General features: G+C 43.7%; 1 protein-coding gene across 1 annotated transcript; it reads right to left on the bottom strand.

The window, feature by feature from the left end:
- Nucleotides 1-195: 195 nt before the first annotated feature.
- On the bottom strand, nt 196-5725 carry FABP6 (fatty acid binding protein 6). The gene is made up of 4 exons (XM_032212338.1): nt 5543-5725; nt 4651-4826; nt 1564-1653; nt 196-263 (listed from the first exon to the last, which is right to left on the bottom strand). The coding sequence occupies exons 1-4, from the start codon at nt 5607-5609 to the stop codon at nt 210-212; spliced, it is 387 nt and encodes a 128-aa protein (XP_032068229.1). The 5' UTR covers nt 5610-5725; the 3' UTR covers nt 196-209.
- Nucleotides 5726-24337: the final 18612 nt, after the last annotated feature.

Below are 24337 nucleotides of genomic sequence, written 5' to 3'. Positions count from 1 at the left end.
TAGGAATAGTAAGATAATAATTCAAGATTCCACCAACATGATGATATATAGAGGGAAACCAATAGAGCAGTTATACATAGGAAGTAAAAAGTATCTTTTATTTGTTTGCAAAGCAAATACAGACTTAGAGGAAGATTTATCACTTTATATAACTTTGTTCATTTTCCAATATGGCTAAGGACTGGATTATTTCTTCTCCAAGTAACCTCTTACGACAGCTTCTTACTGATTCTTTTGAAGGTTATATCACCAACTGTAGAAACCTTAAAGAATTAATAAATTAATTTTGTTAAATAAATTAAAATACTTTTTGTTGAATCCAGAGAGGAATATCTATATATCTACTATATATATATATATTTAAGCTGTCCTGAGAATGATTTGGGTGCCCATATATATTTTCATAAATAAATATATATCTAGTACCATGTTTGCATCCTGACATGGATAGCTGAAAGCTTTCTTCTTCTGAAACTCTAAATGATATAGAAATTCTGCATTAGATCTTTATGGCTGAGCAAATGAACCAAATCCATCCATTTTAGAACAGCCAGTTTCAAAATTCTTCCATTGCTGCATCTTAACTCATACAAGTATTCCTATTTCCTGGAACTTCTGGTTATAAAAAGAGGATATGTTGAAATCCAAGCCATGTCTTGATAAAGCTTAAGAAAACTTAACAAACTCTTGATAAGACAGCTGTCTTTATCCCTGCTCATAGCAGACATTTTAAATATTTTTTTAATATTTTATTTATTCATATGTTGAATTTCCATACTTTTATTTTCATCAGGTGATACTTTGACTACACTAGGTAAATGGAAGGAGGCTATCACAATCACATTTTAAAAAGAATGTGCCTATAAAGCAATTGTTTCCCTTGTCCAATCATGTCCTGTTCTAGGGGGCGATGTTCTTCTTCATTTCTTAGCCAAGGAAGCCAGCATTGTCTGAAGACAATTCATTGGTCATGTGGCCAGCAAGACTAATACACCAAGACTCACAGAATGCTGTTACCTTCCCACCGAAGTGGTACTTATTTAAGTACTCGCATTTGTATCTTTTCAAACTGCTAGATGGGCAGGATCTGGGGCACATAACAGGAACTCACTCTGTCATGCAGCATTTGGGTTTCGAACCTGGGCTGTCAAGCTCAGCATCTTTAACTGCTGAGCCACCATGATTCCACTGCAAATATTGCCAATTGTCTAGAGTTGTGGAGTGCTTCAGATTTAAACTCAAAAAGGTTCTTCGGCACTAAGAACAAAGTACCATAGTTTAACTCTAATCTAGAGGAGTCTTTTCCCAGGAGGGGTATGAGGAGGGCAGCCAGAATTCTCTGGTAAAGATGCAGCTACTTTAAGAAGTTGACGAGAGATGCTCACATCTCTGCAAAAAGGAGCTTTTTTTAAAAAAATCTTGGAATCAGCAGTGCTGTACAGTTCTATTATTCTTCCTCCTTCGAACGACATTAATATATATTGAGTTAGTTTTCATGTTAATATATTTCTGTCCAGTCTTTTTGACATCACACGTTCCAAAGAGTTATTTTCCAAGATTTACCTCAATAAGTTTATCCCCAGCGATTTCTGCAGTATAATGGAAGTTTGGGAAGTCAGCAATCAATTTGCCATTTTCTTTTCTAACTATTGCCTGAAACAGATTGACATGTGTTAGTTGTCTTGTTGACTGAAGTTCATTCAATAGCATTTAAATGGAAGTCTTCTGGAGCAGCATGAATCTTCCTTGGGACTGAAAATAGTTTTGATTGCAAGTGTACCTGAGAACAATTCTAAATAATAGCTAGAAATAACCTAGTAAGCACTTAGCGCTTGTTCAGGCAGTTGCTGGATCTTATTTTAGCAACCATGTTCATGTACAAAAAACAAAAATACAATCCTAGTGCACTAATACGTAAGCAGAAATGAGTGGTAGAAGGTTGCTTCTTCTAGCTTAAAAGGTGGAGGTATATTAGCTGAGTGTAACTAAATAAAATTTAAAGCAGGATCTAAAGTTTTTCCATTGATTTTAGGGAGAGAGTTAACCCTGTTTGTTAGTCTTATTTGCTGGAACTAAGGAGATCTAAGAAGGGCTGGATTTTTAAATTACTGATATATTTATTAGTTGTTTATTATATTTATCCAAGCCTACTCTCAAGAGCTAATCTGTATACGGATTGACCTATAACCACAACTGAGCCCAAACATTCTAGACATTTGTTAAGCGGGTTTTGTACTTTTTTTCAACCTTTCCTGTCACAGTTGTAAGGTTCAACACTGCAGTTGTTGAGTTAGTAACCTGGTTGTAAAGTGAATCTAGCTTTTCCATTGATTTTGCTTGTCAGAAGGTGACAAAAGGGGGTCATAAATATGAACCAGTTGCCAAGCATCTGAATTTTGATCACCTGATCATGGGGATGCTGCAAAGGTTTTAATTGTGAAAAAACAGTAAGTCACTTTTTTCAGTGCCGTTGTAACTTTGAACAGTCACTAAACAAACTGTTGTAAGTGGAGGACTATCTGTACTGAAGCTATGTATAGAGCCTCATTTTTTCCCCACAATGTATTATAACTACTTATGTCCTAGAATATTTGGTCACAAAAAGGTTCCTTGGAACTCCAGACCAAGAATTTAGAAGAATCTTTATAGCCTTATAAAATGGGTTGAGTGGACCGAATTCACTAAATTGGTTTCTGTGACTGACAATGGACTTGGGTCTACTTTCTGCAATCAGGGATTTTATACAGGTCATTAATGATCCATATCTGAGGCAAATCAGGGGTGAGCTGCTGATGGTTTTACTATTGGTTTGCAACCCGCCCTCATGCCAGACGCACATGCACTGTTCAATGTAAATTGTTGATCATGCATGCACAGAATTTACAGTGAACTGTGCACGCGCAGTCACTAAAAACCAAAATGGCGGCAGCCCAGCAGTGGCAAGGGAACCGGTTCAGGGACATGGCAGGCCTGGGTCGCTGCCGGTTCTGCGATCCAGCTTCATTCTACTACTGGTTCAGCCGAACTGGGCTGAATTGGGAGCAACCCACCTCTGAGGCAGACCTATGAGCACCCTAATATTTGACCACTACTGGAAAGAACAAATGCAAATTAATTATGTAAACTGGGTTGGATTTAATATTAGCCATAAAAATCACTGGCACTGGACCTCCAAAAATTCAATTTGTTTCATACAGACTATACTGAGTAGAGTATAAATAAATCTGGATCCAACCAGTGTGTTAAAGAAACAGAAATGTTGTTCCAAAGCTGCAGCTACTCTGAGCCTTTCCATAGCGCACATATATCCTAGCAACCTCTTTTTTTCTGACATGATTTCATCATATCCATCTCACTCCAATCTATTTCTATAGCAACTTAAAGTCATCTCTGCTGTTCCAGATTTAAAGTAGTATTTTCCCCTTTAAGTAGGCAACAAGCTGGAGTAATTTGCTATGGGTGCCACCTAATACAATTCATATTGGTGTCACAGTCAAGCAGTGGTGTGCTGGAATTGGCACACAAAAACTGATTGTTGCCTTTTCTGCAATTTTGCAAGCTGGTTGAGAGCAGAGCTGACCCACAATGCCAATCACCAGTTTGTTAGCTACCAGGGAAGCGATAAAGGACCCAGTTGTTATACATTTATTGGCACATCATTACATTCAGATGATTTATGAGAATGAGACTATTGTGGCATTTACAGGCCACTTCAGATGTGTGCAAGCACGCCCCATCCCTCCAATCAGAGGTGGCATTCAGCAGGTTCTGACCAGTTCTGGAGAACCAGTAGCGGAAATTTTGAGTAGTTCTGAGAACCAGTAAATACCATCTCTGACTGCCCCCACATCTATTCTCTGCCTCCCGAGTCCCAGTTGATCGGGAGGAAATGGGGATTTTGCAGTAACCTTCCCCTGCCACGCCCACCAAACCACGCCCACCAAGCCACGGCACGCCTGGCATGCAACACCCACAGAATCGGTAGTAAAAACTTTTGAATCCCACCACTGCTTCCAATGCATAGGTACTGGTTTCCAGGACCACTTGTCTTTGGACAACCAAATTCACTCATCCCTATTCTTAGAGTATCTTATACCTGTATAGGCTGCCCCTTTTCTTGGCATGGTGCCTATGATAAAATATGGAGTGGCAGTGAGGGCTGCCAATGTTGTACCAATATATTTTTCTGCTGGGCGAAGGATCTGCGGATAGCATTTTTATCAAGGCCAAGAGAAATAATCTTCTGTCAGTAGGGTCTAAAACAGTGGTTCTCAACCTGTGGGTCAGGACCCCTTTGGGGGTCAAACGACCCTTTCACAGGGGTCACATAAGACCGTAGGAAAACACATGTTTTCGATGGTCTTAGGAACCGAGACACTAATTTTATGGTTGGGGGTCACCACAACATGAGAAACTGTATTAAAGGGTCGCGGCATTGGGAAGGTTGAGAACCACTGGTCTAAAGTAATTAGGATGGGTGGATGGCTAAAAAAAGGTAATTCAAACATACATGATACCAAATTTGGAACCCTAACAATTGTTGCTCATGTTTCAAAGTTCATAAGCACTTAAGGTCAGGACCAGGAACATCAAGGAACAGGACTGTCAAAATCTGCAAGATGGAAATCATGGTGCCAGACAATTGTTTACCTTGAATTTTTTGCTTCCTACAGTCTCCATTTCCGATTCCTTGCCAATAACAAACGTATTAGTCAAGGTATGCCCTCCTGGATAAATCTGAGACCAAGTGAATTCATCATTATCCTGTACTATTTCACTAATGATCTTGAAATTTCTTCCTTTTTCAATTGTATCATGAGGAAGACCTAACAGAGAGGAGAAAAGAATCGACTGTTAATCAACACTGCACCTGTTAATTGTTTATCAGGGTCCATAAAAGTGCTGCTGTGTAATTGTTTTTTTCCCTAGAAAGTTTGAGGGGTTTTATATTGAATTTACATTTATCTTGAATTCATATTTATAGATATTAATGAAAAAAATCACCTTTCTTATATGGGAAGTTTGTCCCTAAAAGTATTGTTTTTGGTAGAGCCAACTTGTTACATTTCATGATTATAAATGTATAAAAAAAGGAACTGTCCAATCAGTAGCCACAATACCTATCTGTAGCCTTTCCGGACTGCTGATTTTGTTGTATTTAAGTACAATGACAATAAAGATTATACTTATACTTATACTGATGAAAGCTTTCTCATTATTCAGTCTAATTTATCTGAAAAAGAAGACAGTGCAAATTTTTTGAATTACCAAAATTTGAATTATTTAAAAAAAAAGCTATCAGAAAAAGTCCTACAGACAACATGGAATTCTACTGCACTGGTGTACATTTTGTCCTCATCCAACACTAACACCCGAAAAAAACCCATACCATTAAAATCCTGAAAGCTTGCACGCTACTTTACTAACTAGACAAAGTTACTGCAAAGATAATGCTTTTCTCTTGAAATGCACAGGGCAAGAACTCTCTTATCTAACCAAAGAAACATCTAATTTATGAAAGAGAAAAAATGTACACACGCACCTAGGCGCTTCATAAAGTTGTCATAGTTTTCTTCACTTTCCATTTCATATTTTCCAGTGAAAGCCATCTTCTGTGGAATGGCAATGAAAAACTTGCATGCGAAAGTCTTGATGAGGAGGATTCTGACTTGGCCCAGAAATGGAGAACTCCAGTTTATATAAGGCTGTCTTAGTTCAGATTACTCTCCTGAGCACCCCACAGCTGTCCTCATAAAGATGTAAAAGGAAGTTAACTCTTGTAATGACTGGAGTGCAATTTAGCAACAATCACTAACCCTGGTGTTATTGACCTCGTAAAAAGGTTCATTCTGAGAGGTCTGTATTTAGAAATACTGGAATATTGTCCCTAGACAATATCCAAAGTGATAATGGGTTTTTTTAAAAAATTCACTATTATACTTGTTTAAAAAAAAACAGAAATTATACTTTGGCCAATTATGAGTGAAAATTTACAGTACTATATTAATCCTCATCCATACTTTTTCTTAATTGTTTTTTTCTGTATCTTTCAGAAACCATCTAAGCAATCCTTTTTAGTTTAGGAGAAAATTTATTTTATCCAGACTAAAAAGTTCTAGAAGGTATAGTGTTTGTTTGTGGGGAAAGTATTCTGACTTCCTGGGAATGATGGTTATCAATTTTTACAAAGTTTTCAACTTGTCTAAACATATTTTTTGTTTAAATGGGAGATTTAAATGCATACAATCAAGATCACGTGAAGTGTTAAAGTGTTAATACCACTTTATAATGCCTTGGTAAGGCCAGACTTGGAATACTGCATTCAGTTTTGGTCACCACGATGTAAAAACGATGTGGAGACTTTAGAAAGAGTGCAGAGAAGAGCAACAAAAATGATTAGGGAACTGGATGCTAAAGCATATGAAGAACAGTTGCAGGAACTGGGTATGCCTAGTTTAATGAAAAGAAGGACTAGGGGAGACATGATAGCAATGTTCTAATATCCCAGGGGCTGCCACAAAGAAGAGGGAGTCAAACTATCCTCAAATCACTTGAGGGCAGGACAAGAAGCAATGGGTGGAAACTAATCAAGGAGAGAAGCAACTTAGCACTAAGGAGAAATTTCCTGACAGTTAAAACAATTAATCAGTGGAACAGCTTGCCTCCAGAAGTTGTGAATGCCCCAACACTGGAAGTCTTTAAGAAGATGTTGGATAGCCATTTGTCTGAAATGGTGTGGGGTTTCCTGCCTAGGCAGGGGGTTGGACTAGAAGACTTCCAAGGTCCCTTCCAACTCTGTTATTCTATTCTATTCTATTCTATTCTATTATGTTATATTATATTCCTTCCAGATAGGGTTATGGCAAACATGGGTATCTCAATATTGTATGCATTCCTCAGTTATTATTTCCCCTGAATTAACCGTTTGCTGATTCCATAGCTATCGGTCCTAGGAGGCTAAGAAAATTTATTTTCAGACATTGACAAATCTGGAATTAGGGAGCATCATTCACCATTTGCTTTGCTTGAAGATAGCTGCATTTTCCACTGACTAAAATCCTGGATGTAATCAAATTGGGTAGAGAAAGTGGCTCGCTCAGCAGTGCAATATTGAATCCAAGAAGCAGTTGTATCCTGTTACAGATTTCATTGGATAAAAATCAACGTCCAAGTACCACTATCTACTCATCCTCTGATCAACAGAAAACTATATGGGCAAGAAATCTGTAGCTTCCATTCCCCTTCTATTGTGTCCATTCTGACTCACTTGTTCAGTGATAAACCCTTTGATTTGCAAGTACAGCATATGCTAGGTAAGTGGATAAAGGTAAATGGATCTTCCATCTCTATTGTCTTCTTTTTAAAAATTAAACTGTGTTGTTTTAATCATTAATAAAAAAATGGTCTGAGCTTCTCTGAACTCATCTTTACCAGAAGAAAAGTTTCTTTCCCAATAATTTCCAAAGATGCCTAGCAATCTTTATTACTGGGCATACAATAAAACTTCTGTTTCCATTATAACAAAGTATTTCCCACGACTCAAAGTATTACAGATAATAACTGCTTGGTTATAATAGTGGTGATCATTCTATCTCATTTTCATTCATTAAAAAATGCAAAAGAACATGTGGGTCCAAGAGTACAACTGAAAATCAGGACAATTATACCCCACCCCACCCCAATGCTTCCTTGTTAATATGGGATGTGCAGATTGAAGAGAGAAACCTTGGAATCTGAACTTGCTACAGTATTTTAAAAAATAATCATTAACTTATCAATTTGGCTAAAGAACCTCTTCCGACGTTACCTTAACAGTTCCTAGGTCCTTGGTTAGGACTCGAGCTGTTGAGCTACCAACCAGCCCCAAAGGCTGTGAATCTCACCAAAGATTATCATCATCATCATCATCATCATCATCATCATAAATTTTCAGTCCTTTCTTTGCAAGTTCGTATCCACAGTTCATTTTCTTCAAAATGATTGTCAGTAATAGCATTGAGATTATAAAAAGTAGGGGTGAAAGGGAATTGCCCTGGAAAATGCCTCATTTAATTTCAACTTCACCCAGTTCTTCTTCATTAGCTATAAGCTTCATTTTCCAGAGGTTCATTGACGTTTCCATGAATTTTTGTATGTTGCTGCTGATGCCAAAGATTTTCAGGCATTTCTTGATCCAGCTATGGGGAACTGAATCAAACGTTTCTTATAGTCTATCCAAGCCATGAACAGGTTGGTTTGTCTTTTCTTTGCATTCTTTAAGATTAGCTTGTCAATCAGCAGTTGGTCCTTTGTTCCTCTTGAATTTTTGCAGCATCCTTTCTGTTCTACAGGAAGCAAGTTATTTCTTTCCAAGTTTTGCATCTTGGAGCGAAGGGAAGGGACGCGACAAGCGGGTATGCAACAGCAACCTTTATTGCGAACAGAGTGACTACGATTCAACGTGGCGTGGTTCGCGCCAAACATTTATACCCCCGGGTTTGAACGAGGAGCCAATGGGGCGTCGAGTAGCTCGACCAATCGGGGCGAGGATTGAACCGGCTCCGCCCGGGAACCAATCAGAAGGGGAGTCCTTTATTCCCGCGCTTGTATTTCCCGCGCTAGTATTCAACACCCCTCCCCCCCCTAGTCAAAAGGTTCCCTTAGGAGGGCAAACATAGTCTTGTAAGTAGGTGGGACGGCGACGTTCTCGTCCGGACCTTCGTAGCTCCCCGGCGGTTGTCGTCGGGGAAGGGGCCGCCGGCGGAGGTGTGTCTGTGGCGGGGCGGTGAATCTGCGACGCGGCCTCGTGAGATGGCGCTGGCCCCGGGGCCTGTGCCCAATGTCCATTTGTCCGGGGTGGCGTCTCCGTGGCAACAGGAGTGTCCGACAGCGGCCCCGCGCAGTCTGGTTGGGGTGTAGGTTCAGAGTCTCGATAAGGGCTTCGAGGAAAGGAGTAGCCGGGTGAGGCGCGTCTGTCCGGAAAGCTCGTATCGGCTGGTCCCCCGTTCCCCGGGTGGAGGCGGTCCGTTGGGGGGAAGGTCATCGAGGGTGGCTCGTGTTGAGAGTGGGTGTCTGAGAGGCCCGGGCCATCTGTTTCCGTGGGGAGGCGTCGCCTTAATTGGTCCACGTGGCGCCTCCATTGTGTTCCGTCGGCCAGACCGACCCTGAAGGAACAGGGGCCGGTCAGAGCAGTGATGGTTGCGGGAACCCACCGTGGATCCCCAGAAAAGGAGCGGGCCCATACAGGATCCCCTAACTTAAACGCGTGGGAAGGGAGGGCCCCCAGGTTGCTCGGCAGATCCCCTGCGTAAAGTGGATGGAGCCTGTCTAGGGAGGTTCGCAATCTCCTACCCATCAAGAGCTCCGCGGGACTTTTGTTAGTCGTTGGGCAGGGTATGGAGTGTTGGCTCAAGAGGTAAGCTGCCACTCTTTCTTGCCAGTCGCCCTGGTCCATGCGGCCCAAGGCTTCTTTGGCTGAGCGAACTGCGCGCTCCGCACGGCCGTTACTAGCTGGGTGATAAGGGGCTGTGGCTGCGTGTCTGATTCCTTGTTCGGCCAGGAATTCTTGGAACGTGGTGGCGGTGAACTGGGGCCCATTATCTGAGACTATCACATCCGGTAACCCATGGGTGGCGAACATCTTACGAAGGGCCCTCACTGTACTCTCTGCTGTGGTGGAGGTCATGATTACCAGCTCCACCCACTTGGAGTAAGCATCGACTACTATCATGAAGTTTCGGCCGTGGAAGGGGCCGGCGAAGTCAATGTGTAAACGGGACCATGGGCCTCTAGGAATTTCCCACTCCCGGGGGGCGGCTGTGGGGGATTCGGCCTAGAGTTTTGGCAGATCCTGCAGCGGCCTACGTAGTCTGCAATTTCCGAATCTAGCAAGGGCCACCACACATAGCTACGGGCTAAGGCTTTCATTCGAGCTATGCCTGGGTGGTTTTTGTGGAGTGCGGGCAGGACTCGTGCCCGCAGGGCTGTGGGGATCACTACCCTGTCCCCCCAGACAAGACAGCCCCCGTGTAGGGCGAGTTCTGCTTGTCGTGCTTTAAATGGTCGGAATCCTTCCGCTACCTTTTCCGTGGGCCAACCCCTCAAGACCCATGAAGCTACTTGGGATAGGACGGGGTCGGCCTTTGTGCAAGCTGCGACGTCCGCGGCAGAGACGGGGAGGTCGGATTCGGCGATGGACAAAATAGAGAGAGCGGGCACGTGGGCTGTGTCCGTCTCTGGCAAGGGGCAACGGCTCAGGGCGTCTGCGTGCCCTAGCTGCTTACCCGGACGGTATAACAGCGTATACGAATACGCTGCTAGGAACTCCGTCCAGCGTGTCATGCGGGGAGACAAAATGGGGGGGGTTGGCTTGTCGCCTGCCAGTAGCCCCAGGAGTGGCTTGTGATCCGTGACAAGGGTGAAATTCCTACCATAGAGGTAGTCATGGAACCGCTTAATGCCGGACACTGCAGCCAGGGCTTCTTTATCGATTTGGCTGTAGTTCCGCTCCGTGGAGGAGAGTGTCCGGGAATAGAATGCTATGGGGGCCTCTGAGCCGTTCGGGAGGGCATGGCTCAGGACCGCCCCTATGCCATAGGGGGAAGCGTCGCAAGTCAGAACTAGGGGCATCCTGTCGCTATATTGAATTAGGACTGCCGACGAGGTCAAAGTATCTTTTATAGCCGCGAACGCGTGCGCTTCACGGCTACCCCATTTCCAGGCCGCTGACCGGTCAAGCAGTCGGTGTAGCGGCTCGGCTAGCGACGCCTTGTGGGGAATAAACGGGGCGTAGAAATTTAAAAGCCCCAGGAATGCCTGCAATTCCGCCCTAGAGGTGGGTGCAGGTGCGTTTTTGATGGCGGCAACTTTGGAAGGAGTGGGGTGGATACCTTGGGCATCAATGAGGAAACCCAAGAATTCTACTTTGGGAACAGCAATTTCGCATTTGCTGCGCTTTAGTTTCAGTCCTGCCTCCCTAAAACGTGTGGAGGACCTCCCGCAGTATTTTAGGAGTTCCGAGTGGCAGGGGGCTGCGACCAGGACGTCGTCGAAGTAGGGAACGACGCCTGGGAGCCCGTGGAGCAACCGCTCCATGAGGCTCTGAAAAATCCCCGGGGCAACCGAAACGCCGAATTGGAGGCGGCGGCAACGGAAGGCCCCGCGGTGGGTGACGATGGTCTGGGCTGTAGCCGCATCGTCGTCTACGGGAAGCTGCTGGTAGGCCTGTGCCATATCTAGCTTGGCGAAAATGCGGCCTTGCCCTAAGGAGTGGAGTAGGTGTTGCACTACGGGGACCGGATATGGATTTGCCTGCAGGGCCAAATTGATGGTCGACTTATAGTCGGCACATATTCTCACCGATCCATCGGGTTTGACCGGGAGGACTATGGGGGTTTCCCAACGGGCATGATCTACGGGCTCGATTACCCCCTGCTCTATAAGCTTATCAAGTTCGGCGTCTACCTTTGCTCTCAATGCGAAGGGGACCCTGCGCGCCTTCAGCCTAATGGGAGCGACCTGGGGATCGAGGCAGAGGGAAATGGGGGTGCCCTTGTAACAGCCCAATTTCCCATCGAACACATCTGCGAACTCGTCTAGAACGCTATCTACGGTGAGGGGAACTACCCTGTGCACCCCCTCTATGGTGAGGCCCAAAGCGGGAAACCAATCCAACCCAAGGAGAGCGGGCAGATCGTTCCTGACGATTAGAACTGGGAGTTTCCCCTTAAAGTCTCCGTATTCCACTCGGATGTGGAATATTCCTGCCGTGGGAATCCCCTTTCCCTGGTAGTCTAGGAGGGAGACCCCGACGGGGCGCAATTTGCTCTGGGGAACAAAGGCGGGAAAACAGGGCCCAAGATAGGAGAGAACGGGAAGACCCGGAGTCCACCTCCATTCGACAAAGCTGACCTTCGAGACGGACGGCGGTGTGCTGATTTTGCGATCGCCGGCGGGAACGTGGGAAGCCTGGTAGACCACGCAGTCGGCGCTGGAGGGCTGGTAGGTTGAGTGGCAGTCCTCAGCTCGCCTCGCAGGACGTGGCTGTTGGCGGCGTTGCGGTGCCTGGCGCTGGTCGCTGGGCTGCATGAACGATGGGGCTGGCACGAGAGCCCGGCAGACCCTGGCGAGGTGTCCTTCTCCTCGGCAGCGGCGGCAGACGGCAGAACGGAACGGGCAGGATGTGCGGCTGTGGCGGCCGCCGCATCCGCGGCAAAGTGCGTTTGAGGCGTTTTGAGGCTGGCTGAGCTGGCGTCGGTGGTTGCTGGTGTGGCCTCCGCTTCGGCTGCGTCCTCATTTGTCCGACGGTTTCCTCCTCCTCGTCTTCAGCAGGAGAGAGGTCGTCGACGAGGTTCGTCTGGGTGGAAGGCCCCGCGGCGATTTGCGCGGGGGTTTTCAGCTGGAGGCGTTCGATGTCGGCCGTGGATTGTTCGGAGAGCTCCGCTGCCCGTGCGGTCTCCACGGCTTGCACCAAGGTGATTTTGTGGTTCCGGAGCATGCGGCTGCGCAAATGTGCGTCGCGGACCCCGCATACAAACTGCTCTACGAGGTTCTCCTCCAGGTCTGCAAAATCGCACTGGGCGGCCACGGTGCGCAAAGCCTCTAGAAACTGGCTGATGGATTCGTTGGGCTTCTGCACTCGGCGGCGGAAGGTGAAGCGGCGTGCGATCAGAGAGGGTGAGGGAGCGTAGTGGTTCCTCAGCCTGGACATCAGCTCGTCCCACCCGAGTTTGTAGGCTGGCCTCGGGGCGGCCAGGGCTCTCGCAGAGGCGAACATGGAAGGCTCACAGCAAGACAAGAAGAAACTGCATTTCTCCTCGTCGGTCTGTGTCTGGTTCCTCGATGCGATTAAGTAGCACTCGAAACGCTCCATGAAGCCGTCCCATGATTCTCCGGCGGATCCGATGGCGCGAAAGGAGGAAGCGCTGATGCCATCGTGGTGTGGAGCCAGAGAGGGGGAGGAAGAGGGCGGAGAAATTTTTTGCGTTCGCTGCCGGAGTTCTCAGCCTGAGATAGCGTTCGTGCTGATTCAGACATGGTGGCAGCTGGCTCGTTCTACTCCGTGGTCGCGGGAATCGGAATCCCACCCTCGTCGCCAGTTTTGCATCTTGGAGCGAAGGGAAGGGACGCGACAAGCGGGTATGCAACAGCAACCTTTATTGCGAACAGAGTGACTACGATTCACGTGGCGTGGTTCGCGCCAAACATTTATACCCCCGGGTTTGAACGAGGAGCCAATGGGGCGTCGAGTAGCTCGACCAATCGGGGCGAGGATTGAACCAATCAGAAGGGGAGTCCTTTATTCCCGCGCTGTATTTCCCGCGCTAGTATTCAACACCAAGTATCCATAAATTGGTTTGCAATGATACCAGTAAGGAGCTTGTATGTTGTTGGCAAACAGGTGATTGGCCTATAGTTTCCAGGGTCCTTTCCTTTTTCTTTATCTTTTTGGATCAAAAATGTCCTTCCAGTTGTCATCCATTCATCATTTTCAGGTGTTTTTAAGATCTGGTTCATTTGGGCTGCCAATCTTTTGTAAGTGCTTCAACCAGAAGCCATGTAACTCATCTGGTAGTTGAAAAGAAAAAAGTATGGTTCATTGACATTGCAATACCTGGAGATGCACGAATTGAAGATAAACAGCAAGAAAAAAAATCACAAAGTACCAGGACTTGCAAATTGAAGTTGAGCAACTGTGGAAAAAGAAATTGTGTGTTGTCCCGATTGTAATTGGAGCCCTTGGAGCAATACCTAAACGGCTACCTGGCTATTTGGAAATTTTAAATTTATCAGACTTGAACATTCTGATTCTACAAAAAACCACCCTACTTGGAACAGCTTATATCCTCCAACTTTACCTTAACAGTTCCTAGGTCCTTGGTTAGGACTCGAGCTGTTGAGCTACCAACCAGCCCCAAAGGCTGTGAATCTCACCAAAGATTAACCACTAATAACAATAATAATCCATGCTATACAGTTTAACATTTTTACGTCTACCAATGGCATCTTTCTAGGAATAATTGTCCTTGTATCCTTAAGAGAACCCAAATAGTGAGCAGAGCCCCTTTTTTTATAAATGATCCTTGAAACAACATTCTCCCTCTTCTGAATATCCCCAACCAGTAGGGGCAACATCTGACAAAACTATTGCTGCATCAGGAATGGGGCACATCTGGCTACAGGAATCTCTATCTATTGTCTCCAGCCTCTTCCAGGGCCCTTTCTTATTCACCCCATTTGGTTGTAACTCAAGCTAAAGAAGGGTTATATTTTAGCAGCAAATGTAAAAAGTGACAGCATTCATGCAAGACCCACTGACTACGATCCATAAACAAAAATAGCCTAATTAGTGACTTTTCATATTTTCTTTAAGAAGATCCGCTTATCTTTCACGAGTGCCTTGCAGGTTGTTCTTTGCTAGACAAAAGTGCTAGGTCAAAATGACCAACAAATAGCTGTGAACAAAAGTGCTTTCATGACCTGCTATAAATACATCACAAGTGCAGACAGTATTTACAAGGTTAATTTTACTCCAAAAGAATAGTCTGAAAGCAGGATGGTTGAAAGGGAGTTGAATGGCTAGGACTTGCAAATAATAAAAAGCAAAGGACTTTGGGGACAGTGAGAAGTCACGGTTATCCCTTCTCTGAGTAAGACTGAGAGGAAGATCTTAGTCCTGACTTCCTTTTTCAAATATAAGAGTGATAGTCTGCAGACTTTCCTTCCTTCCTTTCTTCCATTAAGACATGGATCAGTCTATTTCCCTCTTGTAAGAAAAAACAGTACAACAATGCCCCAGGGATCTCTTCTCAAGTGTTCATGGCAGTTTACATGGAATAACCTGGGCTAAACAGATTCTTGTACTGTGTGCATGTCCTGTATCTACTTTGTATGTGTTCAAAAGTAGTCTCTGTGCAACAGAATAGTTTGCTTGTGTGCACACATGCCAATGGGAGAGGGGTTTGATTTATGTTATGAACAGGATACCTTATCTGACAGATTTAATTTCAATTAATGATCATGAAGTAATTTTACTGATTTGGCCTGGTTCTATCTTTTCTGGCATTATGGTCTCTGGCTCATGTCTTATAAATTCATGCAGATATACTGTACATATATAATTGAAGTTTATGCAGATGTTTGATCATGAGGATGGAATATTTAGACTGGGTTCATCAGGAATGGGCATCTCCAGATGGCAACATGGGATAGTGGGGAACCTGGGTGGTGTACAGTATTTCTGTAAGTGGATACAGCCTCTTTTTCCATCTAAAGTTTTGGGGAACTTTTACCTTAAATTAAAGGTTATTTTTCTTGGAGGTATGATATTTCACTAATTACCCTTAAATAGAGCTTGGGAGGTGTTTCACATAATTGTTAAAAATTAACAACAGTGAAAAAAGCTGACTCAATTCATTAAAACTCTCCCTTACCATAAATGAGAAATTATAGTTACCTTATCCATCTTTTATTGCCATGATTATTATTTTATGTCTTTATAATCCCTCCACACGTTTAGTTTCTCATGCAAAAGAAAGGGAATTTAACTGTAATGCTCTTACCCATAACACTTTGGCAACTTCTGAAAGTTTTGCCATTTTCAGAATGGCAGAGATGTTCTGGTAATAAAATACTGCTTCCTCATTAGATAGTAGTGAACCTGGAGCACGACGCCAGAGAAATTAACTAGAGGAATTCAAAGTGTATGTTGGAAATGGGAACAAAATGAAGGGATCCTTTATCATGTGGACATGCAGAAAAGCTTTAAAAATGAATTCAAATACATATTGTCAGGCGTGCCTCCCTCAATAACCAAGAAAAAAAACTTCTAACTCCATTGTTGGTGGAATTAAAATACTTTTACTGGTTATGAAAAGATGGTAGCGAAAGTAAAGCAAGATCTAAGTCAGAAAAGCGCGAACAGATACATATCAAATGGTAACCCAGCCCGCTCCCTCCAACGACCCCATTTCAGTGTCCAATCTGCAACCCCCTTAGGTGTCATGTGGGGTGCATCTCCAAAAGGCACCATCATGTTGGTATGCAGGACGGTTGGCCTTAACCAACTCCAAGCACCGGCCACCAGCATGCGCAGAAGATGGTGAGAAGAAAGCTACCTTTTTCATATCACTCCTGTACCATTTATTCCCATCCCAAATACCATGCCCTCACCCTCCCTGTTTCTATGGCAGCTGATAGTAAGTAAGTGAAGCAGAGGCTGACACATATTTTGATACAGCGGATTTAACAATTAGGCTAAACCTAAGACCAATTTGTATAGGAGGCAGTCAATTTGAAGAGTTTGGACTGTTTTTCTCTCCAAAGCAGAATGGCTATGGATGATAATGCTGAGAAACTAGCCTTAGGACAAGGCCCACCCCATCCTGAACAGGCTGAGGGATGATTGGTAGGTAAAGCATGTCAACATTGCGCTGCCTGCAAAACTTCCATACCAGATTAGTTACAGACAAGTTTACATTACCTGAGGCATACATTGAGGATGAGACGAACCAGGCGTGGGTTCCTGCCAGAGCCGTTTAGAACCGGTTCCAGATCCCTCCCCCCACCCGTCCGCACATCATCAAGATGAAGAGCGAGAGGAGGAATTCTGGGAGTTGAAGTCCACAAGTCTTAAAGCTGTGAAGTTTGAACACCCCTGGGGTTTTTTTTCTAAAGGGTTAGGGGTGCAAGGGTTTTATAACTTGACAGCTTTAAGACTTGCACACTTCAATGCCAGAGTTCATGAGCCAACATGACTGGAGGAGGAATTCTGGGAGTTGAAGTCCACAAGTCTTAAAGCTGTCAAGTTTGAACACCTCTGAGGGTTTTTTTCTAAAGTGTTAGGGGTACAAGGGTCTTGTAACTTGACAGCTTTAAGACTTGCGTGCTTCAAATGCCAGAGTTTCTGAGCCAACAGTTTGGTTGCTAAGCAAGGGTATTGTTAAGTGAGTTTTACCACATTTTACAAGTTGGCCACTCCCACCCAGTCACATGGCTGGCAAGCCACTCCCACAAAGCAGGCTACACCTACAGAAGAGGTTCTAAAAAAATTTGAAACCCACCACTGAGATGTTTGTTGGATGTTTATTATACTGAGATGAATGCAAGTCATGAGGACAGGGCAGAAAAAAGAGGTTGCTGAGACACGTTCATACTGACTTTGGTGCAAATGACAAAAGGCCCTGAGACAACATCCTTTCAATTCTAGGTTGGAAACTGAGTTTGCCTTGGTATTATTTAAGACTTCAAAGCCATTCCAAAATTGTATCTGCTGGCCTTTCTTGTTCTAATGAGATCCAAGTGTCTTCATTGGTCTCTTCATATAGTTCTCCGCCAACATGCCCAATTCCAATTCTGTCTGGAAATTACAATAATTGTAGTCCAATCTGTCTGGAAGGGAAGTGTAATCAGTAAATACTGATTATATACACTGATGTATTTACTGAGCAATTAAAATAAATGTATGAGATGGTGCCCTCTGGCGGGAAATACCAAGAACTGAATTGTCAACATTTTTAAAAAGAGGCTTTATCCCTTTGCATATTGAAAATTGGAGAAAACCAGAGGAGGTATTCAGCAGGTTCTGACCATTCTGGAGAACCGGTAGCGGAAACTTTGAGTAGTTTGGAGAACTGGTAAATACCACCTCTGGCTGGCCCTGCCCCCATCTATTCTCCGCCTCCCGAGTCCCAGTTGATCGGAAGGGAATGGGGATTTTGCAGTAACCTTCCCCTGGAGTGGGGTGCGAATGAAGATTTTACAGTATCCTTCCCCTGCCATGACTACCAAGCCATGCCCACCAAGCCATGCCACTCCCACCAAGCCACACCCACAGAACCGGTAGTAAAAAATCTGAATCCCACCACTAGAGAAAACCAGTGTCAAATCACCTTAAAACTACACTGCAACATGCATAAAGGAGAACAAAACAGGTGAATGACATGTCCAAAGAAGCAGAATAGAAAGGCTTTCCATTCTTCTGGAAAGACTCATCATGGGAGGAAATAAAGTCTTCAGGATAGCTCCCCACACACACACAATGGATTTTCAATCACATGTACATCCCTCACCTCAGAGGGATTGTGAAGTCTTTCTTATGGCCCTGTTGGCAGGGGAAAGCAAAATTGTAATTGTGTCGTCAATCACTGTCATAACGCTGTGGCACATCCATTAGGGAGACTAAAGGCACGTTGGCAACGCTGAGACCACATCTGCCAGTTGCAAAGAAAAATGTGCAGCTGCTGTGATAAATGCTTGGGCAGTTCAGCACAACATTTGGGAGGCGCAGCGCTCTGCACTGAGCTACAGTCTTCTATGGTGGGATGATTTTATCCTGCAGGATCAGCAAAGTAGCACTGACAGAAATTTAGTGGAGGGCAAGAAGCTTCAAGGTGCAATTGCTGATTTCCTGTTTGGCAATCCCTGAAAATATTCTCTCTGTTAATGATGCAAGAGGGGAGGCTCCTACTGAAGGGGCAGTCAGTCCCCTTTGTTATCTTCACAGGATAAAGGAACTCTGGGTCACAGAAGGAAAGGGAAGACCTAACTGAAGATTTGCAAAATCTCAGCATTTCTTGAAAAGCAAAAGGCTCCCCATCTACATGGGAGAAATGAATGTGAGGCTGGGAGGATATTGCTTGCCACCTTTCCTGAGTCTCAAAATTAAAAGAGGAGCTCTCAATTCTCCAATTCACATTGCATTGCGAATGAAAGAAGAAATAAACAAAGAGACATTTTTAAACTATTAGTGCAGTAGAGAAATGAGGGATTGCCCAGACCTGTATAAGCAGCACTGGGTTTTTTTCTTCCATGAGAAAGGAACATGGCTCGTGGTTACAGGAAACCATTAGGGCTGGTAAGCAAATAACTGAGAGAGGCAAAATGTGCCACATGATGCCATTTGGTCTCACAGAAGGGGGGTAACCCAGTATGTCAGTAATCCTGAGTGCTCCCATTTAATGGTGGACAATGTATAATAGAGCAGAAACATAAACATGTGTGGAATCTAATACTTACGTATTTGCATTGTGTGTGTTTGAACATCTCTACTTATTCAGCAATGAATGAATAAGCGGCGTTGAGAATAAATAAATAAATAAACAAACAAACAAATACTGTTCTCACCGTGAAGCCTGCCACATATGCTGTGCATGCCCAATATTGCTTTGATATGCACACTCTTCCTATGTGTAAATGTTTGAACATATATGTTCATTAACATGGATAAATATATGTGTATTGTTTGTGTGCTTAATTCTATGGATATATAAACCACGTGTACATACGTACATCTATATCCACCACAAGCACCTCAATCAAGGTCACCATTTATGTCCTTTGCAGACTGTATTCCACTCTGCAGAGATTTTGCAAATAGCTTGTATAGTTATGTAAAACTCCTAATCATTCCTGCAGCAAAACATGGTCTTGCACATCACTTGGACACAATGCCCAATCCCAAAGATCTCATAGGGATTATACAGGTGTTGCTCTGGCTTGATACTCAGATCAGCAAAAGAAATAATAATAGACAACTCTCCTGGGGGTCTTGAAAGAATATTTGCAACTAATTAAGAGGGAATGCAGAGACCTCAATAAAAACATGGGAACACAGACTTGGGAATCAGGCTCAGACCTGGTTGTGTATCTCCTTGGCCTCCAAATCTTGGTCAGGGGAATGTTCTTTCTTTGTTCTCTGCTCTCCACCTCTCTAGTTCATGTTCCACTTCTGGTTCCTTAATATCTGCCCATTTATATCATAGTAAGTATGGCTGGTATACTTGGAATGTTTTGCATCCCCCTCCCAGGACAAGGCTGGTTTTGTGTTATGAGGCAGGAACTGACCACCATAATTGTTTGGTGGAACCTGCTGGGCATGATCAAAATCTTTGTCTTGCAATAGCACATCTGCATCCTCTTCCTCCTCCCCAAACTCAGGTACATCCTCTTGCATTTCCTCCAGATACCCCTTACTCTCTGAATTCTGTAAACATTGGGGAAGAGGAAGAGATTGAATTATGCACCATTGCACCATACAATGTGCACAAGGTTTCTTCCTTCCTGCAGCCATCTGCAGTGACGTCAAAGTAGTGTGGTTCATGACTGAAGCACATGTGTGCTCACCTTCCACCTTTGCTATCCTGCCAAACATATATCATATGTTAACTATCAGCCCTGGAGCTATTGGGGGTGTTACTTGGAACACTGACATTAACATTGCACTTTACTTTCTGGAACCTACTAACAGTTTCTGGTTGAATCAAAGTGCCTACGATCACACATTATTATAGGCAAACCATTGTAGCAGAAGCATAATAGCACAGCTATATAAAGAAGCTCTTCTGACTTCCCATAGTTCCCTGCAGCCCTGGGATTTTACTGATTTTACTAATTGCTTTGCTTTTGAGTGAGGCGGACGATGCAAGGATTGTAACATATGGCTATTCCACCTGCTTTTCCCAAGGAAGGTTCCCTTAAAAACATAGGGAAAGCTTCAGAAATCCCACCCTTTGGGAAGAACTTTCTTGGAATAAATAATTGATGATCATGAAACAGATGGTGTCCAGTGCACCTTTTGAAAGTACCCATAAAAGAGGATTGACAGGGAAACTTCGATTAGCAAAACGTAAGCCTGATATTGACATTTGGCAAACAGACACCAATCTAAAGCCCTCAACTGCATCATCTCTGATAGTGTTGGGTGAAGGTGTCTGTGCTCTCAAGAGTTGTTCTGCATTTTTCTCAAAGATTTCTAAAGTCCAGTGGCAGAACTTCAGCTCCCTCTGCATCCTTTTCTTTCAGATTTCCAGAAGAACAATTATTCCATTCCTTTTCCATGTCCTTCCTTATTGGCATTTTGTTGGCTGCCTTCCTTGCTTGGTCATGTTTAGAAAGATTATCTTTCTAAGAGTAGGCACGTGAGTGATCAAGATAGTGAGGGATGAAGGGATCTATTTCTTACTTTGTGCCTAACATCCAGAAATAGTTGGTGGGCAGCGCTGGAAAACACAGGCATCCGAACATACTTTTTTGGCTTGGGAGTGACAATAGCAATCACCACAATGCCAAATGATGACAAAGTCAGATTGGGGAAAGTAAAATTGTACTGTCTACCTGCCAAATAATGACACTAGGATTCTTTTCAAGAATATAAAACCTGTGATAGAAGACTTGGTTAGCATGATGCAAAATGCCAGTCAGGAATTGTAGGTGCAAATGTCTCTGCGGAAACCAAATGTCCAGTTTCTTAAGTAGCCAAATCCAAAATAGCTGCAGAGGGCAATGATCTTCAACCAAATGGAAGGGATAAAGCCTAAAGTAACAAATGGAAGCTGGACAGATCTCAGCTTCCAAGCACGTCAATCAATTAAGGGTCAACGTGGTTCATACAATTATGCTAATGGCAAAAGCCCTGGTAGAAAAAGAGGGGAAAGGCTACTTTAAACCAGAAGAGTTAAGGAAGATTTTAGGTTTTCTTGGTTACGTAAGAAAAAGCCAAAGCAAACACCAATTCTGCCTCTTCCTCAACCACTTGCGCTGTGTAATTGGAGGGAAACCAACTATCTTTGATCTTTATATCAAAATGCAATGGTAGATTCAACATCACAAGCATGGTAGTCTCAAGGATGCTTTTTCAAGAGGCAGCTGGACTTCCTGGTTTTTCTTTGAAGACATTTCATTTCTTATCCAACAAGCCTCTTCAACTCCATAGACATAAGCATGGTACTTTGCAACTCAATCCTATTAACCAAAATAGGATTTTACAGATATGCATGTACAGAGAACAGTTTCTCTAACAGTTTTCCATAGAGCACAGTTCTAGCTTTTGAAAAATGCTGCAGTGCTATCACAAAGCCAAGCGAGGGTCAGCTGTTGTATAGAGGATGAAGGTGCCCAGCTTCTACATTAGCAATAAAGAGTGCCTCCTTTTAAGACTGGTTGTAAATATTTGCTGCATTAATAATTGTTTATTGAAAATGAAATCTTTCCAGAGAGGAAATGGCAATGAAAAAGAGAGGTAGCACTCATGGAAATACCATGAGTGGTGAGGGAATAACAATAAAAACAAGAAAAGCATTCAGAAAGGGCAGCCTGAGAGCTACAGTCAATGGGAAGTGGCTGTTGGAAGAAATGCCCATCTGGGTTCAGTTCCTAGTGGGGAAGACACTGGAAACATGGAGACTGCTTGGAAAGATGATTTTTAAGGGTGGACAGGACCACATGGTTTGAGGTCCTGGGGGGGGGGGGAAGGGAAGAGATATTGAGAGTGCCTTGGTTTTATGCCCCCTCTGGACTTTTGAATTTGAGCTTGTATTCTGATTGGTTGTCAGACTCCCATGGGGCCATGCAGGGGCAACTCTGTAGGCTGTCCTGAGTCCTAAGCTTGGTTGAGCCTTGCTGGATAATGATGTAATAGCTTTGGGATTCTTTTTATGGCTCTGCCTGAAGGAGGAAGATCTTTGTTATATAGAATAGATTGGCTCAGGCCTTAATGGCCCATTGACAAAGGTGGGGGAGCTGAGTTTCTGCCTCCCTTTTAGGGGACACATTCTGCCCTTTTAATATTTCCTAAAATATTTCATTTTTCTAGGAGAGGGGTGGGTGCTGACTTCCTACATGGCAATATAGACGAAGAAGCAATCCTTAGGCCTCTCAACAGGGAAACAGCAGTTAATGGGCCAGCAATGAAAGTTCCACAAGGCACGCAATGGGGAAGTAATAGTCCATGGGAAGGGACAAGGAAAAAGGAAGTACCAGTCACTTGGGAAGGAGCTTTTAAGAGAATATAATCACTTTGAGAGAACAGCAATGAAAACAAAGGTAGCATTTACAAACCACTCAGCAGGGGAACGTAAGAGTAAATGGGAAATGGCAATGAAGGAGCAATATAGCCTTCACAGGGAAACAGCTTTTAAGCAGCCCTGAAGGAAACACCCTTGTGGATTAGCAGCAGTATTTAGAAGAGGAAGGCAAGCTCTGTAGGAACCCTTCTCTTTGCTTGAGAAAGAGGGGGGAGGGAGGGGGGAGGGAGAGGGAGAGAGAGAACCAAAGCATTAGTAAATTTTGAAAGGAGGGATTGTGGGGGAGAGTGCCACAGTCAACAATGTTTTCCAGCTGGATCCCCTCAAAAAAACAAAAATAATACCCCTCCTTGGCTTCCAGAAACCATGGTTCTTCTAGAGTTTGGACTCAGACCAGTTCAGGGTATGGAAATCGATCTCCTGCTCCTCTGTCTGGAGTGAACCCAGCTAATCTTCCAGGCTATGAAACCTAACTCAGGCAGGATTGCTCCAAGGACCCAGCAACAATATAGGCAGCAACATATGAAGGCCCAGCAGCCCCCATAGACAGAAAGTTCAAGCCAAGCTTAATAAAGAGCCCTGACAGACCACTGTCCACTTTGTGGTCATACTGGCTATGATTAAACCTAGTCTGTTAAGGAAACCACGCCTCAAGTGGTTCCAAAATTGGGGAGGAGAGAGAGGAGTGGTCGGAGCTGGATTCTTTTTGGATGACTTCGGTTATTCATGAAAAGAGAAGATTAAGCTGAGATTTCTTTTACTGGCTGACTAGCTAAAAAAAATCAGAGATTATATACTATGCCCTATCTACCCAAATGAGTCATCCATTCCTTTGGGGCAGGATCACAAAAGATTTCCCTTATCTGTCTGTAAAAGATGCCCTTCCTCCAGAGTGAATAGCACTGATGAGATTTGTAATCCAGTCAACAGAAGGTCAATGTGTTTTCTACTTCATCTTCCCATCATTCCAGTTTTAACCCTAAAGGTAGCACTGTCATAATAGATGGCCAAAAGGTCATATGTACAGAAGAAACTGGAAGAAAGATTGAGAATGAGGCAATAAATGACTTTCTATGCATGTATGTATTTACTCAATGTGGCCACCTGTCTCACCACAACAACTCTAGAGGAATGATAATTAAAATTTAAAAAAAACCCAAATACAATACAATAAAATAAAATATTGAAACCTATTAGAGCAACTAAGGTAAACCAATTTGCTACACATGAGCAATTTAATGTAATCCAACTAGCAATCTGAACCCCATGCCTGGCATCTTCAAGGATCTGCAAAATATATCACTTGCTAAAAGATAGGTACCTCTCATAATTTTTTCTTGAGATAGGCTTACTTTTTAGCCATCTTTGAAAAATCATTTCAGGATATGTTTCCCACTTCTGAAGAGGAAGAATCTGGATAGTGGATGTGCCAGGACTAGGAGACAACAGAATAAAACAGAAAGTACAGAAGATAATAACAAAAAAAGGCCTGCAAATAGAACAAAAGAAAGCAAACATAGAACTAATTTTAATAGGCACCTTGGGTGCAATCCCCAAAA

This window comes from Thamnophis elegans, chromosome 2, assembly GCF_009769535.1.
Source record: "Thamnophis elegans isolate rThaEle1 chromosome 2, rThaEle1.pri, whole genome shotgun sequence".
NCBI lineage: Eukaryota > Metazoa > Chordata > Lepidosauria > Squamata > Colubridae > Thamnophis > Thamnophis elegans.
Note: the sequence above shows the minus strand (reverse complement) of the source record. Positions and strands in the feature narration are given on the sequence as shown.

Bases quoted from the DNA above. Each gene is read 5' to 3' on its own strand.
- FABP6 (XM_032212338.1), bottom strand. From the start codon at position 5,609: ATGGCTTTCACTGGAAAATATGAAATGGAAAGTGAAGAAAACTATGAC. The intron at 4,827-5,542 runs GTGCGTGTGTAC...CCTCTCTGTTAG, and splicing joins CAACTTTATGAAGCGCCTAG to GTCTTCCTCATGATACAATT. The intron at 264-1,563 runs GTAAATCTTGGA...TAATTCTTTAAG, and splicing joins CTGGGGATAAACTTATTGAG to GTTTCTACAGTTGGTGATAT.